Source organism: Notothenia coriiceps, unplaced genomic scaffold, assembly GCF_000735185.1.
Source record: "Notothenia coriiceps isolate Sejong01 unplaced genomic scaffold, NC01 NC01_scaffold00037244, whole genome shotgun sequence".
NCBI lineage: Eukaryota > Metazoa > Chordata > Actinopteri > Perciformes > Nototheniidae > Notothenia > Notothenia coriiceps.
In genome coordinates this window covers 13,969,676-13,997,505 of record NW_011369945.1, presented here as the reverse complement: position 1 = coordinate 13,997,505, position 27,830 = coordinate 13,969,676, and the positions used below count along the sequence as shown (strand labels likewise).

Genomic DNA, 27,830 nt, shown 5'->3' with positions numbered 1-27,830 from the left:
TGCCTGCTGGGGTGGCCCCCCTCTGGGAACAGTGCCTGTGATAACGCCCCATTTGAACATTTACTACAACTTAAGCGTTTCAGCATTTCTTATGCTTGCAGAATTATATCAACAGTAGTGTCATCATAAACTTTGTCTCCAATTGCGAAATATTTTGATTTGATAATTTATTATTACTTTGGGTGCAGGTTTACTAGTTTGGTGTCCCTTAAAAAGGTGGGGGTGGTGTAGATGGTCAAAAACATTTGGCAGGTGTTGATCCCTGTGGAAAAAGTGTCTTACTCTGATAAAACTGAAATGTTAACTTTAATTAAAATCTCAACACATGTCACATTACTGTATAAGGTTAGTTGAAAGCAATAATAATAAGTTGAACCTAATAATTCTGTAATATTATTGCTTTTAAATAACCTAATACAGTAATGTGAAAGCTGTTGACACAATGCATTTATTTAAAGCGTTGCAGGCTGATGTGACTGTATTATTGCACAACCTATTAACAATTCAAATACACATTTGAGTTGAATTCACTTCACTAAAACAACACAAATCTGTATTGAAGCAATGCCTGAAGCAGCTGCAGAGCATAAGCATTGGTAAAATAGTGTGAGACATTGGAGAGAATGTGGAATCAAAGAAGCGAGGCTAATGAAGCTAATGTCAAAAATGGCATCATCTTTCTTCTGCAACGTTCCATGTGATCGTTAGTATTCCCATCAGAGATTCAATGTCTGATAATTGCCATATCAATTGGAGCCCGACTGAGCGTGTGGGGGGCGAAATAGAGAGGGTGCGAACACCAAACAAAACAGTACCCTCTAGTACTATCCAATACAATAGCTTGGTCTCTTTTCTCTTCCTCTTTCCGGAAGAGACCAGCAGAGTGGAGGTCATCAGAAGGGTTAGACTGCCTCATTTCTAGGTTTTCAGAACGCAACAATCATCAACACACTGATGATACTGTTTTCACTGATTTTGACAACTGGTGATAAGCTGCTGTTGTTGCATAGTGTATCCATATTTAGCAAAGTGCAAAACTGACCTTCTTCCTTCAGAGGATCATTACTCTTTTACATCATCAAGGAGGACCCTAACCGAAACCCTAATTTCTCATCATCATAAGGGTATCCATGAAGTGGACAGAATAATAGATAATAATAAATTGTATTTTTATAGCGCTTTTCTCGAACCCAAAGACGCTTTACATTTGGGGAAGGTTTTTTTTTTTTTAAATGTCATACTTGACATTTGTCCGGCCACACACAGTATTAGTCAGATATAATTCTGATTTCCATCTGCTGGATAAAGTATTTATCTGAACAGCAAATCAACATGGCATCCATTTACAGTCTTTCCCCCTTCACGCCTCACACAAAGACCCATGATCTCCAATGCCAGAAGTGAAGCTCAGCTTTTTTCAGTTCCTTCAAGTCCCCCCCAACACCACCTCTGACCTACCCTTGTGAACCCTGGCCCCCCCCCCCTGCTCAGATACACACCACCATTTGGTGTTATCTATGGGCCAAGGGTGGGGGGGTGAGGGTACAGCAGCAGTGGCCGTCTTGGATGTCTGAGATGTAAATGCGTCCCTTTCATAAAGTGTTCAGTACGGTGGGTCTAGCCAATAAGGGCGCGGCAGGCACTAAAATGGACAGCCAATGGCTGAGGGTCTTCCCGGTATATAAACAGGGGGCAAAGCCTTTCAGAGTTGGGTGACCCTATTTTGACTGTGGTGAACAGGATCTGATCCCAAGGATTGTTACCTCTTTCTTGTCTGCTGTGAAGGTAAAGAAATATCACAGAGATTATACCTTTGTAGTTAGGAGGTGGTGCAGATATTTGGAGACGTATTCGGAGAACCATTCAAACAGTTAGATGGAGAAAATGTATTGTTTTTGGCTTTTTACCTCTGTGATGAAGAGTTTGGAACTCAAAGACCCTCAGGAAATTGAAGGATAAATGCACAACATTTCCGGATGTCTGCATCCATATGATTCTTTTTAGGATATAGAGACCTACTGGGTATCAGAGGTCATTCAATTTGGACAGTTTCGTCCGATTGATGATATTAAATGAAAATATGCAAGAACATGATGTTTTAAATTAGATGTAGCTGCATTGCGGTGTATTAACTTATCAATACATATAGTTATTTTCCCTGCAAATGGTTCTTTCCTCTGGACGCCGATTTATGGGGACAGGTGTTTCACAGATAAGAGTAAGAGACTGCCTGAACTTAAGTCATTACATTTCAGCTATTTAAGAGTCACATTTAAAGATTGCATTTTGGGATTCAAACGTACAAGATAATTGCTCCTGCGATAGAGCTGATAACTGCATCAAAAATGTTACTTAGTTAAAAAAATTGGCTTATTACCAAAATGCTACACTGCAGTTCGCTACAGATGGTATTTCATTTGATGTCGTACGTGCGTCATTGCATGCGCCAGTCAAATGTAAAGTTAATCAGAAGTGATTAAATCTGGTTGGAGCATGATGGCATGGACTGAAGGGAAGAAATGGGCAGCTGCTAAGACTTCTGTAAGAAGTTCAGCATAGTGAGTGACAACTTTAAGTGATGCACTAAGTGTCTGAATATGCACAGTAAGTGTTGGTATAAGTGATACAAAGAAGGGCTTTTTAAAGGGGATGCATATCTAAAACATGACAGGCAAACACTTGCATATTTATGTGTCAAAATGTAAATTGGAGAACTGGGGTTGTGCGTGTAAGAATTCAAATACTTCTTTTACATGTGAAGGACATTTAAAAAAAAAAATGGGTATGCCGTCAGATGTTCTGATGCTAAAAATACACAGCCAACACATGCTCCACCCCCAACTCTATTTCAATGGGACATCTGAGCCGTCGAGAATTGAGTGACACTTGTTACCACGATTCCTCGGATTCCACTAAACCTCTGCAGCTGTCTTGCAAAATAGCCAATAACTCCAAAGTATTGTTTTTGTGGATGTCCAGATCACCTTCACAGTTAGTGTCAGATTAGAATGAATTGTTTTTCATAATCCAAAACATCTGTTCAACTTAATTCATTCTGTTTTTCCTGTCTTTGCAGTGTTAGAAAGCAATCATGCCTTTCGGTAACACCCACAACAACTTCAAACTCAACTACAAGGTTGAGGATGAGTTCCCCGATCTGTCCAAGCACAACAACCATATGGCAAAGGTGCTGACCAAGGAACTGTACGGCAAGATTAGAGACAGGCAGACGCCTAGTGGCTACACCCTGGATGATGTCATCCAGACTGGCGTCGACAACCCCGGTGAGTCAAGAGAGACACCTACATTCAGATGAAACAAAATGACCAAATAAAACCTGAAACTTGTCTCACAGTCTCATCTTCTAACATCTGCTTTCCTCCATGTCTCCAGGTCACCCCTTCATCATGACTGTTGGCTGCGTTGCTGGTGATGAGGAGTCCTACGAGGTCTTCAAGGATCTGTTGGACCCCATCATCTCAGACCGTCATGGTGGATACAAGCCCACTGACAAGCACGTGACCGACCTGAACTTCGAGAACCTGAAGGTGAGAAACAAGCACTAGATGGATAAGACTATAGCATGTGAAACTGAACACTACACGGGATCATTTAAATGATTTGCACAATTTTAAAAAGACTAATAGTAACTTATCACCTGGTGATGCTCACTGGCTGCTGTACATTTGTGGCCTGTTTGACTTCATAATCACACTTGATCATTTTCATTAGGGTGGTGACGACCTGGACCCCGCCTACGTTCTGTCCAGCCGTGTGCGTACTGGCCGCAGCATCAAGGGCTTCACCCTGCCCCCCCACAACAGCCGTGGCGAGCGCAGAGGCATTGAGAAGCTGTCCGTTGAGGGTGAGTTATTATTAGTTTTAGTACATTTGCAAATGGTTGTGTAGGCTGGGTTAGGATCAGAGTTGGGCTGTTTTGAGGGTAAGAGAAATGTATGCTTCCCTTCTTTGAATGCTCGATCATGTCATGTCAATTTAAGAAGAAGCTTCCATTGCTTAGTCTTTCCTGTTTAGATGGATCACAACAGCTGGTTACAACTGTGCATCTGTCTCTGCAGCTCTGACCAGCCTGGATGGCGAGTTCAAGGGAAAGTACTACCCCCTGAAGTCCATGACTGATGCCGAGCAGGACCAGCTGATCAACGATCACTTCCTGTTCGACAAGCCCGTCTCTCCCCTGCTGACCTGCGCTGGAATGGCCCGTGACTGGCCCGACGGCAGAGGCATCATGTGAGTGTGACCAATGTTGTTTTCAGCAGCATGTTAAAACAAGGAATTGCACATGTGACAATAAAGAGTAGAAAATAAACAAACATAAAATGTAAACATCTCAAAATAGAACAGAACTAAAAAGTAAAATATACACGTTGACAGTGAAAGTTCAAAAATCAGTAGACTTTCTGTCAAATAAACACTATGAAGGGGCAAATTACAGCTAACAACATTTAAAATGAGGATATTATTAACATTAAGTGCGCAAGGAATAGCATATTATATTCAAAATATATCTAAAATGTACAGTATGAAGAAAGGTCCAGTTATAAGTTATAAGCTTTGAAACACTTGAAACTCTCATTAAGGATTATGTTTCTCCAACAACTGTTTGCTGATCCTTTGCATCCATCTTCTTGCAGGCACAACGACAACAAGACCTTCCTGGTCTGGGTGAACGAGGAGGATCACCTGCGTGTCATCTCCATGCAGCAGGGCGGCAACATGAGGGAGGTCTTCAAGCGTTTCTGCGTTGGCCTGCAGAAGGTAGATATAAATAAAAACAGGGTAAAAACAAACTGAGTTTGGATCACTGCTGGATGTTTCTCTGACTCTTCCCTTTACTCATTTTCCAGATTGAGGAGATCTTCAAGAAGCACGGACACGGCTTCATGTGGAACGAGCATCTCGGTTACATCCTGACCTGCCCCTCCAACCTGGGAACCGGCCTGCGTGGTGGAGTCCACGTCAAGCTCCCCAAGCTGAGCGTACACGCCAAGTTCGACGAGATCCTCAGCAGGCTGCGTCTGCAGAAGCGCGGCACAGGTACAAATATCCTCCACTCTTCAGTCCGCACTGAAAAATGTAAAGGTTTACTTTATTTAAGTGTATTATGTCAAATCACATCACTGTATTAGGTTAGTTGAAAGCAATATTATTAAGTTGAACTAAATATTTTTTATTTCTACTTAATATTATTCCTTTCAACTAACCTAATAGTCATGTGAAATCTGGTGACATAATACATTTCATTAAAGAAAACGTTTTTTCAGTGTGGCAGAACCATGAGGATCTGACATTCTGCAGCATTCTGGGATGTGTAATCTGACCCTCATCTCTTTTCTTCATCCTCTCCAGGTGGTGTGGACACAGCCTCCGTGGGTGGTGTGTTCGACATCTCCAACGCTGATCGTCTGGGCTCCTCCGAGGTCGCCCAGGTGCAGCTGGTGGTTGATGGTGTCAAGCTGATGGTTGAGATGGAGAAGAAGCTGGAGAAGGGAGAGGCTATCGACAGCATGATCCCCGCCCAGAAGTAAAGAGGGACAATCTTGCATTTACCTCATGACCATTCATGTGCAATGGAGCCAGCTGACGGGCGTGCAGAGGAGACAGAAGCTCACCAGAGACTATTGACTCTGCTCGCCTGTGTCTTCCTTCCAGCTTGTTGGTTCCTCTGCCATCCTTCTTTTTGTTCTCGTTCTCCTGTGTTGGTTGGTAACATCCTGGGATCAGCCTCCACTGAGCTGGGCTCGCCTAGCAGACGTGGTATCACCTACTTTTTCTTATGAAAAGTAAACATTATTGACGCTGTTCATATTGCTCAATAAAAAAAGTACCCCATGAAACACCTAAATGGATAATTTTGATGATTTGTGTGGCAACATGAAAATAAGAAATAACAGTCACAGTTTAATCTTCATATATTAATACTTACTTTGCCAGAATATCAAAAGCTATGACCAAATATTCAGATTGAGACACCAAAATAAAGAAAAAACATGCCAACATCAGTGAATTTTATTAATCTTCAGCTCCATGTTTTCCTTATAAACCACAACCACTCAATCTAACTTTACAGTTTGTTTCTGAAGGGAGGAATTAAACAGCAGAGCAGTGTAAAATTACTCATACAGGTCAAACTGCGTGTGTTTTTCAGTCTCTTCCTTTTGCATAAAACATTAACTGTTTCCAAAATCAGTTTTGAAATGACAGTGCATGTTAAATACCGCGCCCCCTGGGGTCTTAATACTGTACCAACCACCATCTAAACCAGACCAGGGACACACTGTCTCTGAGCAGGTACACACACGTTTACTCAACAACATTTTCAAGAATTTTTCACAGTAGATTCCACCTTAAGAAAATCCGTCTTATACTAAGAGTGAGTTGTTACACTAAGTTATTTACTGTTGAGCTATTATCACTTCAATATTTTCCACTGCAAGTTTTCGCGAACAACCTGTTCATATTTGCCTTCAGGAGACAGTGATGTGACATTTCTATGGCTTGAATGCAACTCAACATTTTAGGGACTTATTGGGATCGGTTTAAATTTAAGTTGGAATAGAAGCTAACGGCACAATTTATTCCCAATGTAAGGGTCCTTGCTGAATCTACAACTGAATATTTTTATCTTCACACTGCACATCGTGATACTTTCCAAGGCATGTCTCAATACTTGTCAGAACTCAGAAACCCATCTTGAGTGTACTAAACCTATCCTCTAGCAAACAAGGTGGAGTGAAATCACTGCATTTCACCACAGCCTTCCTGTTTGATTTTGTGAGCGGGGAAGGGCCAGGTGCTACATTTAGCATAATTTCCTCGTATCAATTCATGTCTATAAAACAAACGTCTCTTCCAATCCTAGGTGTGCATCATGTTCAATTTTTTCCCCTAAAACCCAAACTCTGAAGTCATGCAGGATTGCAGGTTGGTTTTGTTTCCCATTGTCACTGACAGAATCTGTTTTAAACTAGAATTACTTCCCTTGCTCTAGCTATAAATAAACCTTGAGCTCTAAGATATATACTATATTCATATATTATATACAGCCATCAACTGACTGATATAAATCCTGTTTTTTTTTTTAAAATGATATAATTCTAAAAAATAAATAAGGTACCTGTGCAAATATCCACAAATTGAAGTGTTTCACATTTAAGACATTGGCGCCCTCCAGTGACTAGTTCTCGGTATTACCTGTACAGGTACACTGGAAGGAGCTGATTCAAGTCAAAGCAAAGTGCATTGAGGTCTATATTACCTAATGCTAATATACACCACAATGAGAAACGTCCAGGGAGAGGACAAGGACAGACTCCTGGTGTCCATATGGGTGTCTGCTTCTCACCCTGAGGGGGACAGGTTGACAGCCCCCCCCTGTTGGGCTTCATGAAACAGCACACACTAACAGGACTGAGGAGATGTCATACATGGGTCTACAATGTGAGATTGTGGATGATGGCCGAGTGTTTCTCAAACGAAGAGCTGAGGAGAGCCACATGTTCATCGTGACGATAGAAAAAGGTCGGTGGTACATACCAAGGTGGTGGACAGCTAAGGTTGGCGTCCCTTTAAATGTAGGGAGTCGGGGGGGGGGGGGTCACCATGAGCAAAGCCACAACTGAGAGATAGTATTAACAGTAAATCAGCAGCCAAACAACATGATCTCTGTAGCCTACGTAAATATCACAGTACGTTATTCACTAAAAAACAGGGAGGGAGAATAGAAAGCCGTCTCAGTGTTTCTGTCACTCTCTAGTTTTCTTTAACATTAAATATGAAGGCGCTGGGGGTTGTTCACTTAAAAGGCAACAGGACTAACAAGAAGAAAACACTGTGCACTGCCTTCATCGTGCCTTACCAGATTCAGAACCCCCTCACCCCCCTCCTGCAGACCAGACACCGAAAGAAGAGGGTGGACATTAGAAGTGCATGTTTCTGTGTATGGGTGTGTAAAGGTGTGTGATCTGAGAGGTCTCGCTGTTTGCTTTTGGTGTTTCCCATCAACATACTGAAAAGCCTGAGGTGGGATCACATGGCACAGAGCAAATAATTCCACTGATAATAAACCAATCCTACAGTACCTCAGTTATTCTAGGGAGGGAAAGCGTATGGATTTGGCGAGCGCTTGGTCTGCACAACCACCACATTTGTTTAAATCACCTGAAGCAGTGGGGGGCTTCTGTTTAGAAAGATATTCTCAAGTATGTCACATCTGCAGTATAATGCTTTTGAAGAAAGGTATGAGATGAAAAAGGGGGGAGGGGTCATCAAGTCTAAATGCTTCAACCAAGTCTTACTGACCGGCACTGACAGACAATGAACCCAGCCAATCAGAGAGCAGCACCTGTGCATCTAGTCTTTAAGAGAAAAAAGGCATTCAATGCAGACAATGGTATTGAACTTATACAACACTATGCAGTGGTGTAAAGTAACTAAGTAGATTTACTCAAGTACTGTACTTCAATACAATTTTGAGGGACTTTAACTTTAATTCAGTATTTCAATTATATGCTACTTTGTACTTCTACTCCACTGCAATTCAGAGGTGAAAGGTGTACTTTTACTCCACTACATGTATTTAATATATTTAGTTACTGGGTCAATCTGCAGAATGAGTACTGTTAGTTTTGGTACTTTAAGTAGATGTTGGTAATACTATTAATACTATAGTGAAAGATGTAAGTACTTCTTCCACCTTCTGACCTTATACTATTTAGCTAAATCAGCTGTATAATATAATGATGATATCAGTGTAGAAAGAATGGCACCAAAATATTCCCTTTTTCTTGTTTGTATAATGTTTTTGCAAACCATGGGGTTTGTTTCCCAATTTTAAATGTCTGCTAGTCCCATACAGAGAAGTGAATATGATGGAGTAACGGCATTCTATTGGTTCATGAAGCGGAAGAGGCCCCTGTGATTGGTTGTTTCAAAGGCCTGTCACCCCTCTCCCACTGACCTTAATCCAGTGCACTCGTCACTGATGTATGTTCGCTAATCGGAGCAATGCAACCCTGTGTGGCTACTGTGTGATCACTGAGTCGGACCATATCTGCGATTGTGCATCTTGTTGTCCCTAGGTGATGACGAGTCAGCATATAATCATTGGTTAGTGGAAAAATGCTGTGACGTATAAAAGAAGAAGTTAAAAGAAGGAGATGGCTGGTCAGGAGATGACGTTTGTGAACAAAGACCAAAGACCAGAGCAATAAATAACAAAATAAAGAGTCATTATGGCTAGAGTAGCAATAAAAAATATCCATCTGATCCAGGTCCAGTAGGTGCAGGTGCTCAGCTGGCTGAGCTGGGGGGTTGATTGGATGGAAGGGGGGGGCCCTCAGTCTGTGTGACTTTACGGGCCTGGTGTGTGCGTGTGCGTGTGTGCGTGTGTGTGTGTGTGTGTGTATTTGTGTGTGTGCAGGGGGGGTAGTCATGAAAGAGACAGAAGTCTTTTCTTCCGGGTCCAGCCCCTCGCCTATTATTTTCTCCAATATTTCCAACCCCCCCTCCCCTAGCGCAGTCAAATCCACCCTCATTCACGCAAAAACACACACTCAAACACACACTCAAACACATCCTCCATTCAAAGTTCAAGGTCCTTGGAGATTTGGGTAGCAATGTCCCGAAAAGCTAGCGGTGTCCCCCAGAGTCTCGTGTAGCGCACCCCGTTAGAAGTCTCCGAGGTGCCTGTGGAGAGATGGCACACCTCGGCCTCGAAAGCAACACGGCCCCCCGCCACCCCGTGGCTGCAGGAGAGCAGGAAGGGGCCGGCGTGGTGGACCTGGCAGCCACAGCCGAGTGCCGCCTCCCGCAGAGCCAGAACCACCTCCGCAGGGTCCCGCCGCACCCCCCCCCTCAGATCCCAGCCACGTCCGACGGCCCGGGGCTCGGACGCTTTTTGATACCCAGGTAGATGGCAACTGGGGAGAGGGGGGGAAATCAGAAAAATGTTTGATGCTTATTTTTGGAGATATTCATTGATCTGTATGATCCAATCAGAATCAAAAAGCCTTTGTCCTACAGTAGGGAGATTTACAGTGTCCAAGGCAGATAAAAAGGCAAAAGGAAAAATAGCAGACTTAATTATGAAATAAAAAGTTAAGCAAATGTTATTAAGAATAGAAGCAAATAAGAACACCATGTTAAAAAATAAAGTAGCATTTTTTTTGTTTAAGTAAGTGAACATATTAAAGTATTGTACGAGCCGGTTAAAAAACATACATATAGAAATTGTAACAAAAAAAGGAAATTGAACATATCTGTATATTGCACAATATACAAGCCAAACATTTATTGTATTGCTGTTTCTTAGTATAATTATTTAAGTTAATTAAAGCAGTTAGTTCATTAGTATGCTTTTATTTTGAAGGCAGATTTGGGCAACAGGTAAAAAATAGTATTTTATGCAAAGGCAGGAGAAGAGGTAAAGCGTTTTTTTTTTAATTTATTGTTTGATTATTGGAAAGAGAATTAAATGCACAAGCTATTCCATTGCCTGGACATTGGATTTACTCTCTAAGACTCAGTGTGATTTTGAGATTTCTTTTTATTTCTTAGCAACTCCACTTATGCTACACGATTAAAACAGAAGTGAGCCATCATCTATCTTCTATTAATGCTGCTGCAACATGGGAACTGACCTTGTGACCGCAAATCGCCTGATTCCCTCAGATTCATTTGTGACCCTGTAGAGGAACGGACAGAGTGAGAGGTTACACCCCACAGAACAATGAGCCTTCTGAGCCACAACTCTCAATGAGATGTCATTCACTAGTGGATATCAAACCGTTACAGCAAGCAAGCATGAACAACAGCGAGCACCAAAAAGTCTCCTCACCTTACAGAAAATTAATTTCTCAACGTTTTTATAGCATGCACATCTGCAGTCCATTTACCTTGTTTACCACAGACTCCCATCCACTCAACATCACATGTAATAAACATTTAATGATTTTCAACCCGTCAACCAATAAAGACTGGTTTAAGCCAGCCTGTAATGACAATGACACTCATCCTGAAAATGAGAGTTAAAACAAACAAATCCTCCTTGAATGCAGCATGCTTGTAAGCGAGTGTGTGGGATCTTCACAGTATGAGGATGATTAACAAGTCATGCGGACGAGCAATAATTCATAGATAGAGGTATGAGCACGCAGTCAAACAGATGGGGCGGCACAGGCAGACAAGAGAGAAGCCAGAGACATGGGAACTTACTAACTGTTTTTGATCCTTGTGGAAGAGTACAACCCGACACTGATTTGTTTGAGCCCTGGCGCTTGGACGGGTCAAGGTTGACCCTGATGGCATGACAGGGGAAAGCACAAGAAGATAAAGATGGAAAAAAGAGGGAATACGGGGTAAGAGAGAATATAATTGAATCACAGGGGAGCAAGTAGTGGAGAAGAGTGCAGTGCAGCAGCTGATTGGCAAGGACAAAGCTGAGGTTTGATAAGATTAGACATGTGTGTTTATGACGACAGGGAGGGGGGGGGGATAATCCAGGGCCACAGAAGGGCTTGCCGAAAGGTCAGGGTGATTCAAAGGTTCTGATAAGCATGGATCCATATCCAGGCTGCGCTGTAGTTGAAAGGAAGAACTGCACAACAACGCTACACAATTTCATATGATAAATATTGGTTTAATGTAACGCTATTCTTTTGATGACATATTTTAAGTTTGAGCAGCTGAATCAGCAGAAAATGTGCATAATCTACCCAAAACAAGCAATGCAAACATCAATTGTACCACTCTCTCTGTGAACATAAAAGAACATTTTGAAACCTGGAATCAAATAAAAGCTATGCAGGGAGGAGGTAGGACGGATTGAAGCAACTGATAAGGTCAACTGTACAAATCTAGACTACATGTCCCAAAACTCCCTTATAAACAGTTAGAAAGTGAAATAATAACTGTTTTATTTAAGCCGTAACATAACTTGTTATCTGAATAGTTTGACATTTTAAAAATAATAATTGTAGACTAGGGTTACATAAGAAGATTGATACCACTCTCATGACTGTATGGTAGATGTGAAGCTAAAGCCAACAGACGGTTAGCTTAGCTTAGCACAATAACTGAAGACCAGCTAGCCTTGCTCTGTCCAGATAAAAGATGAAAAAACACCAACCAGGATTCTAAAAGATGCATCTTTATGTATCTTTTTTTGTTGTTCTAAGTAGTGTTGTGAAAATAAAAAATGTCGATTGTTTAATATATGGATTCTGAATGTAATGCCTTTAATTCTAATTTTCAGAAACAGTACAGCGGTACCAGCCTCTCCTCTCACAGCCACACACCACTGCATAGCCTACATAGCACTCGAGTACAGTTAGTACATACTTTTAGTTATTTTAAACAAATGTTGTTACTTACTAAATACATACAATTGCATGGTTTTGTTTGGTGATTTATTTGCACTCTATTGCCTTTGTGACATTCTCAGAGGCTACTAAACATGCATACTTCCTCTGGGAAAAATCTTGTTTTCATGAATGTAAACAAATAAATGTTTTGTCAAGGTGTTATATTCAATGATCGTTTTTCCCCTGTGGTATTGGTATGTTTCAGTTAGAAATTCAGTTACATGACATCACTGCTTTAAAGAGAGCAAGGATTGCCTTTCCCCCATGATTCAAGACTTTATGCTATAATAATCTTCTAGCTCTAGTTTCATATTCATTTAGCTAATTATATATATATATAGAGTAATATAAATAATAATAATAAATAAAAAAACAACTAATCACAATTATTTTTGGCTGAAATTGCGATATTATCACAATAATAATAGGGAATGATCATTTTTAAATAAGTATTCTCATTATCATAGGGAAATATATCTTAAGATGATCTTGGCATGATTTATTAAGAGGATCTGTACCAAACGATAAAAAAGATATTTAATGAAGTCCGTAGAATAGGATTTGTAGACTGGGACATTATTCAGCATCAATCTAATTCAGAATAACTTTTTCACATAGTTTGCTTGTAACAAATATTCGACCTACGATTTAAATATTGCACTAGATCACATCGTGATTTAGAGTTCGGTGTCATTAATTGTGCAGCTCTACTTTAATGCAGTCATGAGAGTGGCCTCAGTGCTGAGTGTGTTGGCCTGTACCTGCGGGTGAGTTTGGAGGTTATCTTGGTGAAGAGGTTGGAGGTGGCCCTGGTGCGGGCGTGTGGCAGGGGGCTGGCTTCATGGTGGGACAGGGTGGGTGAAGTAGGCGGGGCCGAGTAGACCGGGGTCCCGCGGTCCCTCAGCTGTCCCCCGTGAAAGGTGCTGCGGATGGTGGAGCCTCGGGTCAGACGGCACCGGTCCGAAGAGGAAGAGGAGGAGGCCGCTCCGGCGGCGGAGATGCTGAGTGTGGAGGGAGACGCTGCAGGCAGGCGGTGGCTCAGGGAGCTGAGAACGGAGGAGGAATAACGTGTGTTAAAGATCTCCTATCATGCTATTTGTAGGCATATATTATGGGTCTCAGATATATACAAATATATAAAAAACATGTCTATGATGTGTTTTGCTCAAAATACCAAACAGATTGTGCATTTTAGACATCCCTCATACAGTATGCCTCTGTTTCCGCCCTGTTAGAGAAGTGCTGATTCTTGGTCTGTAGCTGCTGGCCCGCCCCCTTTTGAGCACGGCAAGGCAAGCATTGAGGTCTCCTCTCTGCCTGCAGATTCCCAGCTAAATGCTCATGTTCCAAACCATTTGAAGGATTATTTCTGAAACAGTATGGATCTCAAATGCTTTTTCTCTTGCGGGTATACTACAAGGTGAGTTACTTTTTTTATTTTCCTGCTTTTTTACATTTTTTACACACTCTCTCCAGTACAGGTTAGCTCTGAGTGTTGCTTGCCAATGTAAACAAAGACCATATTATCTCCAAAACACGCTGTGCATTGTTTCTGATAGCAACGTTTCTGATAGGGCCGTGGGTGTAAAGCCAGCCCACATTTCAGATATTACGTCATATCGGACACAAATCTGGATCAGCTCCGTTGTACCCCCATTTTTAAAGATGTGGGTGAGGAGGAAAAGAGAGAGGGTTTTATTTTCTGACACTTTGTGACTTCCCTTACACACCAGGGACACATATTTATGATATGATATGATAGGACACCTTTAAGCTGTTGCAGGAATTGTTTTTTATCCTTTGGTTTCCTAATGACAGACCAATTTAGGACAATACTGCCTTTCCTTACTAAATATTACTGGCAAAATGAGTGGAGTACCCATCTTCCCACCTTCTATCTACCATTGTAGCTTCTATGTCATTGCTTTACGGCAGATCCATAGGATGATGTGTTTGCCTGTTCATCTACCTATGTGACATGTACTGATAAATGTTAACCCTCTAACACGAACGCTACCTGTTTTCTTTGCCGTTCTGCAGGAGAGATTGTCTGTCAGTGCCCGAGCGGTCGGTGCACACGTACGTGTTCCTGCGCGTCATGGCGCTTCCAGGGATGTTATTCTGCACAGAGGGGAGTAAAGCAGAAAAAAAAGTCAGGGTTAAGAGTCACTTTGATAATCAGTGGAACCATTACACTTAAACCTTAGTATACACCAGGATCATGTTAAAAAGTTACACTAGCACCAAATTGTCTTTTCTCATATCTTTTCTCATATCTGATTTAAATGTTTTCCAATGAGGCCTTATAAATTCCTCAGATATATATATATATATATATATATATATATGTGCATAGCATACATGATGATATACAGTATGTGTATTTTAAGTAGATAGCTGTGTCGATTTTTAAAAGACATTGAACAAAATTGTGCAAACTAACTATAGTCAATATCTTTTTTGCTTTGCCTAAAATGTAGTTATGACTTGGAATGAAGTTGGCTTAAAAGGTGTAACCCAGATGTTGGTAATCATTTATACTATATATGGTTTATAAACAGTCAAACCAGGACAAAAGTTGCGCAGTTGACCGGAAGACAACAAAGTGTAGTTATATGTACTGAAGATGTCTAAATGTGATGATTATGAACCAAGAATAGAAATTAGAAACTCTGCCTTTTCCAAAGACTTCTAAATGGAGTTTTCTGGACATCCGTCACGTACCGTGGTGGCAGTCATGTCTTTGCGGCGGTCTGGGATCTCAGACTTGTTGGGGTTGTTGGCACTGCTGACCATGGGGCTGGAGGGGGGGAGGCTGTGGCTCCCCATCACGCTGCAGCTGGCCTTACGTGAAGGCATTCGGCCCTCCCGCAGCTCGCGGTCCCCCGTGCTGGTGGGGCTCCTCTTGGGGTGCATTACGGGCATGGACGGCCCGCCTTTGTTGTGGAGGACAGCAGAGCACAGACACATAGAGACTCGTATAAGGAATATTCTGCATCAACAGTGGAATACGCCGTCCATACAATGCTAGGCCCAGCATTCCAAGTGAGAATATATGTTATGTTTGTATGAAAAAGACATGATAATATTACAATCACAAGGAGAAAACCGTTCCAGGCTCCAGGTCTCCTGAATGTAGGGCCCAGAAAGAGGGAATAAAGACGTTAGAAAAGAGACTCACAGAAGTCGCTGTGTCGCCGCTGCCTGTGATAGGTGGAGGCACTGCGCTGAGTCTTGCTATGTGAAGAGGAGGAGGTGGAGGAGGAGGAGGAGGTGCCGGTGGCTGAAGAGTGCTTGTTGGTCCCGTTGGTGATGGGGCTGGGTCGTACTCTGGCCAGGGACAGGCTGCTGGCTGTGCGGGCCTCACTGGCCTCCTGTGATGTCACAACGGAGAGAGAGGAGTCAGGAAGGGAGAAGATGGGTCTCACAGCGAGAAGGATAAATAGGTAATCGAGTACACCAGGGGTTTTGGTCTGCCACACAACAAAGTTTTGAATCGCAGTTCTGATAAGAGAGGTAGGGTTTCAAACAGTCCAAATTATTTCAACTTTGACCTTGTATATCTCTGACCATCTCTGTATGTAGCACTGCAAGTTAGCAAGGAAATACTTTGCATTCTCATGGCCTCTCTTTCTAAATCAGTCCACTGATATAAACCATACCTATCTATGAACTGGAACATTTAAAGAGGGGGGGCAGGGGTTTGGAAGGTTGAAGGTGAGAACAGAGGTGTAAGAAATTCTAGGAACTTTAATTTAAGTAAAACTACAAACACTGTTGGTTTTCCGTTTTAAGTAAAAGTCCTGGTTTGAATGTATTACTTCAGAAGTAAGAGAAGCATCATCAGCTAAGTTTACTTAAGGCATCAAAAGTTTGCAGAATTGATCTTTCAAAGTATTATAGAATATTATAATTCTGTTTCTATCACTACCAAACACATTTAAGAGCCTTTTCTATCTTGACCTTCTCCAGTGTCAAGCCAATTTAAGTGACTTTTATAATAATAATAATAATAATAATAATAATACATTACATTTATAAAGTGCTTTTCCTGGTGCTCAAAGCGCTTACAAGCAAGTAAAACAAAAATAACAACAAAAGTAAAAGTGCTAAGCTAGGAGGAATAAGGGCAAGGGGTTAGTTGATTAGGAGTTGAAGGCAAGAGTGAAAAGGTGAGTTTTGAGGGATNTCATGAAACTTTTTTCCCCCTTCTCCGTCCCTGCTTAGAGAGCAGGAGGACTTTCCGTGGGAGGTTTCTATTTCTGACTGCTCGCGCGGATTTGCAAACACGCCCAGATAAAATCCCCAAAAAGTTTTTGTGAAAGCCGCCATTTAATATCCTCGCATTAGCATTATTAGCATTATTAGCATTAGCCCAGCGCAGAAAACGCGAGAGGACTAATTTAATGTCAACCAAAATAAAACCGTGGAAGCGGTGGAGATGAGGAGGTGGTCGCGCGTTCGGCGATTTACTCGGAAGGCTTCAAGTTAGAAGCTGCGGGAGTTCCCAGCAGCCTTCCTACTGAAGCCTTCCCCAACTCCGGGGGCTTCCGTCGGGGACTTCGGGCGGCAGTATACGCCGCTGAAAGTTGTTTGCGGGCCTGCCAGTAAACCCAAAGCAGAAGAAGAAGAAGTGACGTCACGCGCCTCATTTGACTTAATCCTCCCTCCAGGGACTTATTCCGGTGTGAACGCGATCTGTACTTAGAACTAAAGAGTTCTGATGAACTAAGTTCTCATGAACCTTTGTGGGAAAAGTACTGCGGTGTGAACGCGCCTATTGTTACTCATATCATTTTAATTATAATTTTGTCATTTATTACTCTCTTTTTGTCCAATCCCCCAGGCGCACACGCACTCCATGTCTCATGTATTTTTCATTTGTCTTGTATACTTGTAAATGCTCCTTATTGTCTTCAGTGTATATGTGACACTGTATGTGTATGCTCTTGTCTTGTAACTCCTATATCACTAAATAAAAAAACGAGAGAGACGTTGGTGAGTGGAGGAAAGTGGCTCCGCAGCAGGAAGGAGGGTCGATGCTCTGGCTGTGGGTGGAGGGCTGGATTTGGGGATGAATGGATTAAAGGATGTGGGCGATGGAGGGAAGGGAATTAGTGGGATGGTGGATGAAGTGATTGATTGCACGCTGATGCTTAATACAATGAGCTCAGTATTCGCCCACATGTTTGTTTTGTTTATCATGGGGAATCGACAAAACAAAAAACGATGGGAAGATGCACAACCAACACATGTGGTGTTGTTTGCCCACTATCCGTTACGCCATCTTGAAGGAACATTCATTTCAAGAGCCTCGTTCCCACTCCATCCCCCCCAACTGTTCCCTAGATATTATAGATATGGTTGTTTGTGCAAAATGTGGTAAATGCAACATATGTGTAAATATCCGACTGAAGTGTTGTGTTGTTGCAGACATACCTGGGCCGACTAATTGTATTCTACTGACTTTTAAAAATCCATGTTTGTGACCGATCCTCTTTAAAAAATCACATCATAATCATTTTTATATCTTCAAAAATGCTCATTCCCTCTTGTGTCACAAATGATATCACAATTTCAAAAACAGTCAAAAATAATTGCGATCTTCAACTTCTTCTACAAACTGATCATTAATAAAAGCCTTTGTTTCTGTGTCTCTTTTGAAATCCAGGTTCAAGTTGACCCAGATTGCGGTGGACACGTCCGCGGGGCCCAATAAGAACCACACGGTTGTGTTTCTGGGCTCAGACAACGGGCACGTGCTGAAGATCCTGGCGAGCACCGAGGGGGCCAACGCCTCCTTCAGCTCCCAGCTGCTGGAGGACATCGACGTGTACAACCCCAGCAAGTCAGTCGGATTTATTTACACGTTGATATTTGTGTTTGTGTTCAAAGCCCTTCATGCCGTCCCTTATTTTTAGGATTTTCTTTTATTGGGACCGTGGCTCGAAAATGCTAGGAACGTATTGTTTTTGTACAAATGATTATGTCCTTGAGCTAACTCCTTAGGATACTACATTTTGAGTATCCTAAGTCTTGGCCCCAAACTGACAGTAAAATGGCTTTAAATGTTCCATTAAACTGTTGATGGAGGACATCGACGTGTACAACCCCAGCAAGTCAGTCGGATTTATTTACACGTTGATATTTCTCTGTGACGGTCCTGTTTGAAGCCTTTCATGCCGTCCTTAATTGTTTTTCTTTTATTAGGGCCCTGTCATGGAACCCGAAACCTTAGGCACTCAAGACATAACCAAATATATAACACAATAGAAACACAGACACACTGCTGTTGTAAGAGCCAGAATACTCGCGCCAAGTCCGCCAAGACTCTGTCTAAAGAATGACAGAATCTCACAGGTTTTATACAATTATTTTTAGTTTACACAACGCTATACCTTTGGACCTTTTACAATCACATGTTACAAGACCCTATGCTCAATAACACGCTGCGGACAGACATGCGCACATTCATGGTCTCTTTAAATAAACTAAATGATGAAACTCACTAGTAAATAATATAGATTAGTTCAACAGGGCCCTAGCTCGAAAATGCTAGGATCGTATTGTTTTTGTACAAAAAATTTTTAGGTACACAACCCGGTAGGAGAATTTTTAGTGTAGTATTAGGAAACAATATAGAAGGTCTTAAGAGAAAGGGGACACAGGTTTACTATAGTGTTGAGTTTTGGCAGTATTTTATAAACGCTAGAAGTTGACGCAGAGGTTTGACGGAGTATTATTCGGAACAAAGACGACAGAGAAAACTTAGGGTCAAGTTCAACTGGGTCCTAACGCCACCTGTGCAGGCGCCCGGGTTATTCTTGGTGTCCACCACAAAGACCGAGTCTGTTGCCGTGCACGACTTCTAGGACGCTCGTGGCTCCCCGGTTGCGGAGGAAGTCGAGGTCACGACTCCTGTAGCTGCACGAATGTTGGGGTCGTTCAGTCAGCCTAAATAATGTGCAACTGTATACCAAACAGCCAGACAAGTTTCGGGAAGTACGGCAGGAATAAAACACTTAAAAGAAAACTAATCCTGGCACCGAGCTTGTTCATTTGCATACAAAAACATGTTGTACTAATACAGGAACTCGATTGAGGAATCCTAATGATGTAAAACCCATAGATTCAAGAACCTGGGTTTGCTGTCATTTTACCGAAATTTACAAGGTTAATTTGACAACTACCTCCTGTAGCTCACCATTGGGGGGGGGGGTCGTTGACTGTCAGCCTAAATTAAATGTTGCAACTAAAGGAGACACAGACAGGCAAACTTCGGAGTACGGCAGGAATAACAAAAAGAAATATAATCCGGGACAGTACCTTTGGGCTTTTGGAATCCGTGAGTTCCTGTATTGGTTTTATAATAATGTGTTATCTTTGTGTCGTGTGACGGAAACATTCTCGGGTCTTATGAGCTCCAGTTCAGGCGGTTCTGGACAGATTTCTTACTGTCTTAAGAGTGTCCCAAAATATGTTAATAAAACTCAAATGTGTCGTGCGATGTGGAACCTGGAAAATGGTTAGTGTACAATGTTTCTGGGATACCGAAGTTTATTGTGCGACGCCTGTCTGTACGCGTGTAAGTACCAGAGAAATTATTTGATTACTACTTTGAGGATCATTTAATTATATCTAATAAAGTTGTCCCGGGATCGAGCCTTTTACGATCATTACATAACAAAACATGGTTTAATAAATGGGGACCGGTAAAAGGAATTTCTATGGTGTTAAAACTATGGATTCGAAACGGGTTTTGCCCGGTAAATGGGCCTTCCCCTACGGGATATATGATAACCTTACAGTCCGGTCATCAGGTATTTCGAACGGTCTACAGGTGCTTTCACCATGCGTGTTACGAGACTAAGTAACCATGATAGATTAAAAGAAAATCAGCGGATTGGGGGGCCTTCACATATAAAAGTTATTCGGTGGTGGTCATGTCATTCTGACTAATGAGACGTTACCATGATGAGACGGAAGAAAAGTTGTATGAAATGCTTTGAAACTCAAGTAGTTTTTTCTTAACACGCCGAAGCGAAGCCAAGTCATAGACAGGAAGGAAGAATTAGAAAAAGGACAAGGAAAAGAGAGTAGCAGAGAGGAGAGACAGAGAGGAGACACAGAGCGGGACGGGTGGGTTGAGCAACCACACAACATTGTGGAAACGTAGTGGGACAAGCGACGTCCCCTGACGAAGGAAAGAGGCACAGAAGACAAACAGTCTTTGTCGAACCTTCTCCAGATAGACGTATCAAAACAAACGTGCAGACGCGAAAGACATCGAAAAGTTGGTCACGGTCAGCAACGTCACCGGCTTAAATTCCAGAGGATAGTACGTTTAGGAAAACTATAGAAAATTATGTCTTTGCAACACAGGGCTACGACGAGGGCGGCCGTGGAGGGTGGTGGGCACAGTCTTTTATTTTGGAAGAGAGAAAGGAGGCATGGTTAGAGATTTTTGCCCCCAATGTGCCGTAGACTAGGTCTTAAACGCAGGCTATACTGATTTATAGTGCTTTACACCTGGGTGCCCTACCCCCGCCCGGCCCCTAGCCCCGCCTGCCCCCCCCGCCCCCCGGGGTAGTCTTTGTTACGCCTGCACAAACCTGCACTATTAACCAGCCACAAAGTAATCGTAGCGAATTTGTGAGTCGCGATCGGACATGACCTTCGTACACACACTTCTTCGTCCTTCATTTTTCCTTGAGGGAACACATATTGGCCGTTCTCTCTTTCGACTCGAGTATGCAAAGTCTTTATTAGGAACTTTCACCAAACTGTGTTACTATACGCAAATTAGTCACACGAGTTTACACCCGCCAGGTCGTCTCTTAGTCGGTAAGGATTGCCCCGACTTGTCTCCCTATACTCCCTACAGATTTTACGTACTAGACACGAACCTATAAAACCTCGTTTTTAGTAGTATACCTGTAACAAAAATATATATAATATAGACTATGGGTATTATATACTGAGACAAGTCCGGGCAATCTCTGTGACCGACTAGAGACGCTGGGGCGGGTGAAAACTCGTGGGACTAATTTGCGGTATAGTACAGGTTGGGAAGTTTCCCTAATAAAGACTTTGTATACCTCGAGTTTCGAAAGAGAGAACGCCAATATGTGTTCCCACTCAGGAAAAATAAGGACGAAGACAGGTGTTACGAGAGGCATGCTCCGATCGCGACTCACAAATCGCTACGATTACATTTGTGGCTGTATAAATGCAGGTTTTGTGCAGGCGTAACAAAGACTAACCCGGCACCAGGTGTAAAGACTATAATGCAGTGATAGCCTGCGTTTAGAGCTAGCGAGCAACTATGGGGGCAAAAATCTCTAAACCCATGCCTCGCTTCTTCTCTCGTTCCAAATAAAAGACGTGAACACCTCAGGGATGTGTAGTCCTGTGTGCAAAGACAATTTTCTATAGTTTTATCACGTAAAACGTACTATCCTGAATTTAGCCGGTCGACGTCTGCTGACCGATGACCCCAACTTTTACATGTCTTTCAGGTTGACACATTTGTTTTGAGTACCGTCTACTGAGAAGTTCGAAGACTGTCTTTTGTTTTCTTCTGTGCCTCTTTCTCGCAGGACGTCGACTGTCCCACTCGTTTCACAATGTTTTGTGTGGTGCTCACCCACCCGTCCCGCATCTGTGATCTCTGACTCTGTCTCTCTCCTCTGAGCCTAGCTCTCTTTCCTTGTCTCATTTTCTAAATCTTACACTTCCTTCCTATGACTTTGCTTCGCTTCGGACGTGGTTAAGAAAAAACTACTGAGTTTCTAAGCATTGCATACAACTTTTCTCCAGTCTCATAATCGAGGTGATCGTCATCATATCCAGAATTACATGACAACCACGGAAAATTGACTTTTTATAATGTGAAGGCCCCCCCAATCCGATGATTCTCATTTTAACTTTAATACATGGTATGCGTTACTTATGCTCGTAACACGCATGGTGAAAGGCACCTTGTAGACTCGTTGAAATACCTTGATGACCGGACTGTAAGTTATCAATTTACCGTAGAGCATTTACCGGGCAAAAACCCGGTTTCGATCCTATAAGTTTTTACACACTAGAATTCCTTTACCGAGTCCGGAGTCCCCNCACCGCATTGACTTTAAAATATAACTTTTCACTTTCAAAGCCCTCAACAACCTTGCCCCCCCCTACCTCTGTGAACTCATCCAACGACACACCCCCATCGCCTCCGATGGGGGTGTGTCGTTGGATGAGTTCACAGAGGTAGGGGGGGGCAAGGTTGTTGAGGGCTTTGAAAGTGAAAAGTTATATTTTAAAGTCAATGCGGTGTTTGATGGGGAGCAAGTGGAGGTCATGGAGGATAGGGGTGATGTGGTCGGAGCGTCGGCTGGAGGTGAGCAAGCGGGCAGCTGAGTTTTGGACATATTGAAGTTTTTTTAGTGTGAATGCAGGTGATCCAAAAAGTATGCTGTTGCAGTAATCCAGTCGGGATGTAATGAAGGCATGGATCAGAGTTTCAGCAGTTGTCGATGAGAGGGAGGGTCTGATGCGGGCGATGTTCTTTAAATGGAAGAATGCGTTTTTTGTGACCTGGTTGACATGAGGGAGGAAAGTGAGGGTGGGGTCAAGGATGATGCCAAGGTTACGGATGTGAGTGGAGGGGTTGACAATGGAGCCATCGATGGTAAGAGAACAAATAATGGTTGATAGTAGCACTACAGTACTGCATCTTATCATATCAGCATATCATTGTGTAAGAAAAAGATAACATTTGGTAGATATATGTGACTCACATCGCCTTTGCGTCCCAGTAGTAGGTAGGTGGCAGTGACTTCATTGTATTTTTGATTAAGCAGAGCGTCCTTGATCTCCTCTGGAGTGAAGCCCATCCCCACCATCACCTCTGAGGAACACAAAGAGAAAAGGTTAGAGCCATTCATACAAACATCTGTTAATGACTAGTTTGACCAGCAGGGTTGGGAGCTTTACTTTAAACCTTAAACATGCTGATTTTAAGGTTCATATTTGTACTTTGTGCTGCTACTGTGACATTTCTCCATGCTTTAATATTCAAAAAGGTATTTTTCTCATACTGCTTGTGCTGCAGCACCTACAGAACATCACAGCGTACAAAGAATATCTCAAATCTGCTCCTTCTCCAAGAGACAGAATATGGTCTTACTAAACTATATGGAATAAGAGAAATCACAAATCAGGTCTCCACCTACTGAACTATTAAAGCCAAGATAAAACCAGCCGTTACAGGAGTTATACAGGCCTCACGGTACGTCCACACGGCAGCGTCGCATTGAAGCTTGCCGGTGGGCGTGTCTGGCGTGCGACCAACAACCAATCACATTAATCTCCCGCCCCGGACACACACGCACGCGGTTTGATTGGCTAGAGCTTGTACTGGCATATGATTTGATTGGCTGACGCTTCCGTCGACGCTTGAAAAGTTGAACTTTTCTCAACTTTCGAAGCGAGCAACAGAGGCAAAGCGACGCAACGGAACCACAATGCAGTTCTCCGTTGAAGCACGCAACGCTGCCGTGTGGACGTACCGTCAGGATTCCAGATTTAGCCAGGCTTTAGTTTCCTTATGCTGTTATGTACTAGTTTAATTCATGGAAAAACAACAGTATATTCTTTAACAAATCTGGTCTTTACCTACTGGATTTAAAAAAATACGTAATTTAAAATAAAAGAAAGAAAGAACCCCTGAAGACTTTTTTCACTTAATATTGTGAGACTCATTAAGCTGTAGTGTGTCTGCATGTGCTTTGTAATATAATGTTCCTATAACGATGTATTGTAACTCTGTAAACCTGCTAGTTAACCCCATTTTGAAAAACAATGACTTTTGATTAATTATTCAAAGTTATCCGTACAGGTTACAAGTTCCTTTTGTTTTGATGTATAATGACGTTACATGTACTCCATTGCTCCCCCCTGAATCAGCTGTGTGGTGGAGAAGGTTTCTGGGTGAAGCAGCGGACTCACCTATGCGAGCTGCGTCACTGAAATCTTCCACAGGTTCTATGTGGGGTTTCAGGTCTTCCCCCTCATACCCTGCATTAATCCACTTGTCCTTCATGACTTGCTGTACAACAGAAACACAGAGAAAATTCAATTGTGTCTAAAATGAGCTAAGCTACAGCTTCTGTGCAGAGTGTACTCACGTCTAGGGTGCAGCGTTTGGAGGGGCTGAGCACCAGGAACCGGCGGAGGATCCCCTCGCAGTCTGTGGACATGTAGAAGGGAACGCGGTACTTCCCCCTCAGAACACGCTCCCTCAGCTCCTGTGGAACACATATCACATGATACCAATGTTAACACAGCAACCATATGCGTACAATCAGGGGTAAGGGGAATCATTTTGAATGAATCTCATCATTTAGAGGCTTTTTCAACATTAAATTAGACTGGAATTCCTTTACATCTTATACGTATACAATATACACACACTTAAAGAGCAACTACATGTGAACTCATTGAACACACATGAAGTTAAGAGCCAAAATTATGATTACGTTGATCATTATTGAGATCATGATTTGATCACAATTATTTATTGTGCAAGAGCCAAATATACATTTTATTGCTAATTCACAATGAAATAAATGGAGCATTGCTTTCACTCCCATGTTGTTCTACAATCTTGCTAAAGTACAAACGACGGCTGAACCATAGAAGAAAAAATGGACATGTCAATATTCATTTTGTTGCAATGTGTTTCGCAACATTAAAAATCACAGGAATAATTCAACTTTCAATTTTACAATTTCAATTGAAATGCTCTAATCTGGTGCACTTTGAGAACAAAATTAAGAGGCTACGTTACGAGGATAGACAAAGAAGAGCTCTTGAAAACATACACGTATCATCAATTCTTTGGTGGATATAAAGGATCATTACCCAGCATAAAGCACACATCCTAAAAGCATGGATAACGAGACGGGCTGCGTGTTAAAATAAGGGTCAGGTGGTTTACAGACATCGCCACAGGCCCCTCGCCCTGAGGGGAGCCGCTCTGTGAAGCACTGAGGATATGAGCGGACACATTTTTTTTTTAAACAAATAGACGTTATATATAAAGCAAAGACATTATTGAAGATGTGCAAGGTCAATGAAGTAAGAGCATGGGTCTTTGTGCCAGCTCGGCCCATTTTAACCCCTGCCTTTAATGCTACTTTAACATTGGGCAGTATGACCGCCATAGCATGTTGCATCACGACACTATCTGCACACAGGTTAAGAAGAGGACATTCTGACTCTCTAACTAATCATCACCACTTTCTTTTGAACTCTCAATTACAACACATCCAACACTCTCTGATGAGACCAGTGTAATGTAATGGTGTCTGTTGCAAATAACTATCCGGGTCCCTCCCTGCTGGCAGTATGCTGGGGGGCGGTCACATGAGTGGGGTTAAATACACATTTGTCTCCATCCTCTGGTAGAGCTCCAGGGGGCCATGCATTGCCATCAGCCTGATTTAGGATAAAAATACTATTTAAGCTTTTTTAGGAGCAGGTTCTACTACAGGGTGAAATAACAATACAGCAGAGAAGACAGTAGGGTGACTCAGGAATATAAATTAAATAGTTATTTTGTACACATAAACTAATACTGTATAAAGGTCCTTTCTTTCCTATTTATTAAAATAAACACAATTACAAGTGGCTGATTTTGAACACATCAAGCAAGGAACCCCAGACATGTAAGCAGATGTTAATTAACAATTAAAATACACCTTTTTTAACCAATATATCCCTACAAAGATGACATCCTTACATCATTTGGGTAAGAACATATCAGTCATGGTTTTAAAGAGTAAAGGCTAAGGAACACATAACCTCAGTGTGTCTATAAACTAGAAATGTATTAGATTAGATTGAATGTCATACACACTAAAATGCTCCAGATATTCTGCATATATTATCTGGTGACCAGCATTGCAATCGACAACTCAACTACCTTGCTCAACTGTGCAATCATGATCGCTCATTTACATGGAGGTTTCATTCCAGCACTACAATAAAGGTACGGCCTTTCTCTAAGAGTTAATTTTACAGTAACTCATTCTTTGCCTTTACTGTTTCACATTCACGCTTTCATCAATAGCTAGTTTCAGCCACAGCAGGCAGCAGTTTTCACTGAAAAGGCTCTGAAAACCCAGTGCACACTACCTACCAACAGCAAACAGCACACAGAGACTAGCTGGTGAACACATGGAAGCCTCTAGCAGCTCAGAGACAGATGTTGTTAGCACATATTTAAAAAAGAGCTGAAGGAGAGTAAACACTGGGCTTAAATTCGCCAGGTGTCCAGCAACACAATTTCAGATGCTAATGCTGCTGCAAGTGGACTCATGTGAACACAGGCCACTGGTTGCTAACACCTGCATATAGCTTTGAAGTGGTTCTATCACATCCTATCATCCACTGCAATGCAATAATGAGTGCTAAAACAGGAATGAGTCAGCATTTAACCACCTACATGTACAGTTTCCTCCATTAGATACCTAAAATAAAGTCTGTGGTTCACACAAGCTAAAAATATTTTCATGTTTTGTTCTTCAACATGAAACACGTCAGTAAACACCCAATGGTAATGTCTCAAGCTTCTATGTGTAATTAATACAGCATTTGTCAAAATGAGACTGCTAAACATCATGATTTTGAACATTAGCCGTCTTTAGCTTAGTGGTGTTGATGCCCAGCAATGTGACCATGTTTAGTGTTTTTAGCCTAATGTTACATTTTACTTCTAAAAATGGATGATCCTGCTGAACAATGATGTATGTACAGTGGGGCAAAAAAGTATTTAGTCAGCCTCCAATTGTGCAAGTTCTTCCACTTAAAAAGATGAGAGAGGCCTGTAATTTTCATCCTAGGTATACCTCAACTATGAGAGACCAAATGAGGAAAGAAAATCCAGAAAATCACATTGTCTGATTTTTAAAGAATTGATTTGCAAATGATGGTGGAAAATAATATAATAATAATTATATAAGTATAAAAAAAAACGTGAGAGTTTTAACAACATGTTTATTTATTGACTGTTCATCCTGTATAATCATTTGCACAAAGATGGCACTTGTTTGTCAGAGCACTTCATCCTTCTGGTTTTTCATGAAGACAGCTCCAACGCCTGTGGTGATGGGAACGCAACTCTATGATATACTTGGGGGGGGGTGGTGGTAGCGCGGGAGAGGGGCGCGACGTTGACGGTGACGTGCAGTCAACAACATTAAGCGCTTTCTGTTGGTCGCTTGTTAGCAGACCTTCACGCGATGGCAGAGGAAACAGTAACAGGCAGGGCCCATAGATGATAGCCCTATGTTTATCTACTACCCACACAAAACATATGGAAATGGGTACTATTTAAAAAATAAATGTATTATAATGTATTTAGGACTATTCATGTGATTTTGCAAAAGAACTGCT

At 42.0% G+C, this 27,830-nt stretch overlaps 3 protein-coding genes across 3 annotated transcripts in view; 2 read left to right on the top strand and 1 right to left on the bottom strand.

Moving 5' to 3' along the window:
• The first annotated feature begins 1,693 nt into the window (after positions 1-1,693).
• Positions 1,694-5,866, top strand: LOC104964774 (creatine kinase M-type). Its single transcript, XM_010793638.1, has 8 exons — positions 1,694-1,785; positions 3,077-3,284; positions 3,394-3,548; positions 3,733-3,865; positions 4,080-4,251; positions 4,656-4,779; positions 4,869-5,058; positions 5,371-5,866. Exons 2-8 carry the CDS (start codon positions 3,092-3,094, stop codon positions 5,547-5,549), a joined length of 1,146 nt encoding a protein of 381 aa, XP_010791940.1. The 5' UTR covers positions 1,694-1,785; positions 3,077-3,091; the 3' UTR covers positions 5,550-5,866.
• Positions 5,724-26,379, bottom strand: mark4a (MAP/microtubule affinity-regulating kinase 4a). Its single transcript, XM_010794286.1, has 10 exons — positions 26,359-26,379; positions 24,560-24,679; positions 24,381-24,480; positions 23,171-23,280; positions 15,565-15,757; positions 15,108-15,319; positions 14,401-14,504; positions 13,145-13,429; positions 10,662-10,706; positions 5,724-9,941 (listed from the first exon to the last, which is right to left on the bottom strand). The coding sequence occupies exons 1-10, from the start codon at positions 26,377-26,379 to the stop codon at positions 9,605-9,607; spliced, it is 1,527 nt and encodes a 508-aa protein (XP_010792588.1). The 3' UTR covers positions 5,724-9,604.
• A 1,297-nt stretch (positions 26,380-27,676) lies between these two features.
• Positions 27,677-27,830, top strand: part of LOC104965327 (neural cell adhesion molecule 1-like) — a 36,919-nt gene continuing 36,765 nt past the window's right edge. The window contains exon 1 of the mRNA XM_010794285.1: positions 27,677-27,691. Coding sequence (XP_010792587.1) covers positions 27,677-27,691 — 15 coding nt within the window. The remainder of the gene's footprint in view (positions 27,692-27,830) is intronic.

Excerpts from the sequence above, each read along its gene's own strand:
- mark4a (XM_010794286.1), bottom strand. The coding sequence starts at position 26,379 with ATGATTGCACAGTTGAGCAAG. Across the intron at positions 23,281-24,380 it reads CAGTGACGCAGCTCGCATAG|AGGTGATGGTGGGGATGGGC; the intron begins GTGAGTCCGCTG and ends TGTGTTCCTCAG. Across the intron at positions 15,320-15,564 it reads GCGGCGACACAGCGACTTCT|GCGGGCCGTCCATGCCCGTA; the intron begins GTGAGTCTCTTT and ends TCCACAACAAAG.
- LOC104964774 (XM_010793638.1), top strand. The coding sequence starts at position 3,092 with ATGCCTTTCGGTAACACCCACAACAACTTCAAACTCAACTACAAGGTT. Across the intron at positions 3,285-3,393 it reads GACTGGCGTCGACAACCCCG|GTCACCCCTTCATCATGACT; the intron begins GTGAGTCAAGAG and ends CCATGTCTCCAG. Across the intron at positions 3,866-4,079 it reads TGAGAAGCTGTCCGTTGAGG|CTCTGACCAGCCTGGATGGC; the intron begins GTGAGTTATTAT and ends CTGTCTCTGCAG.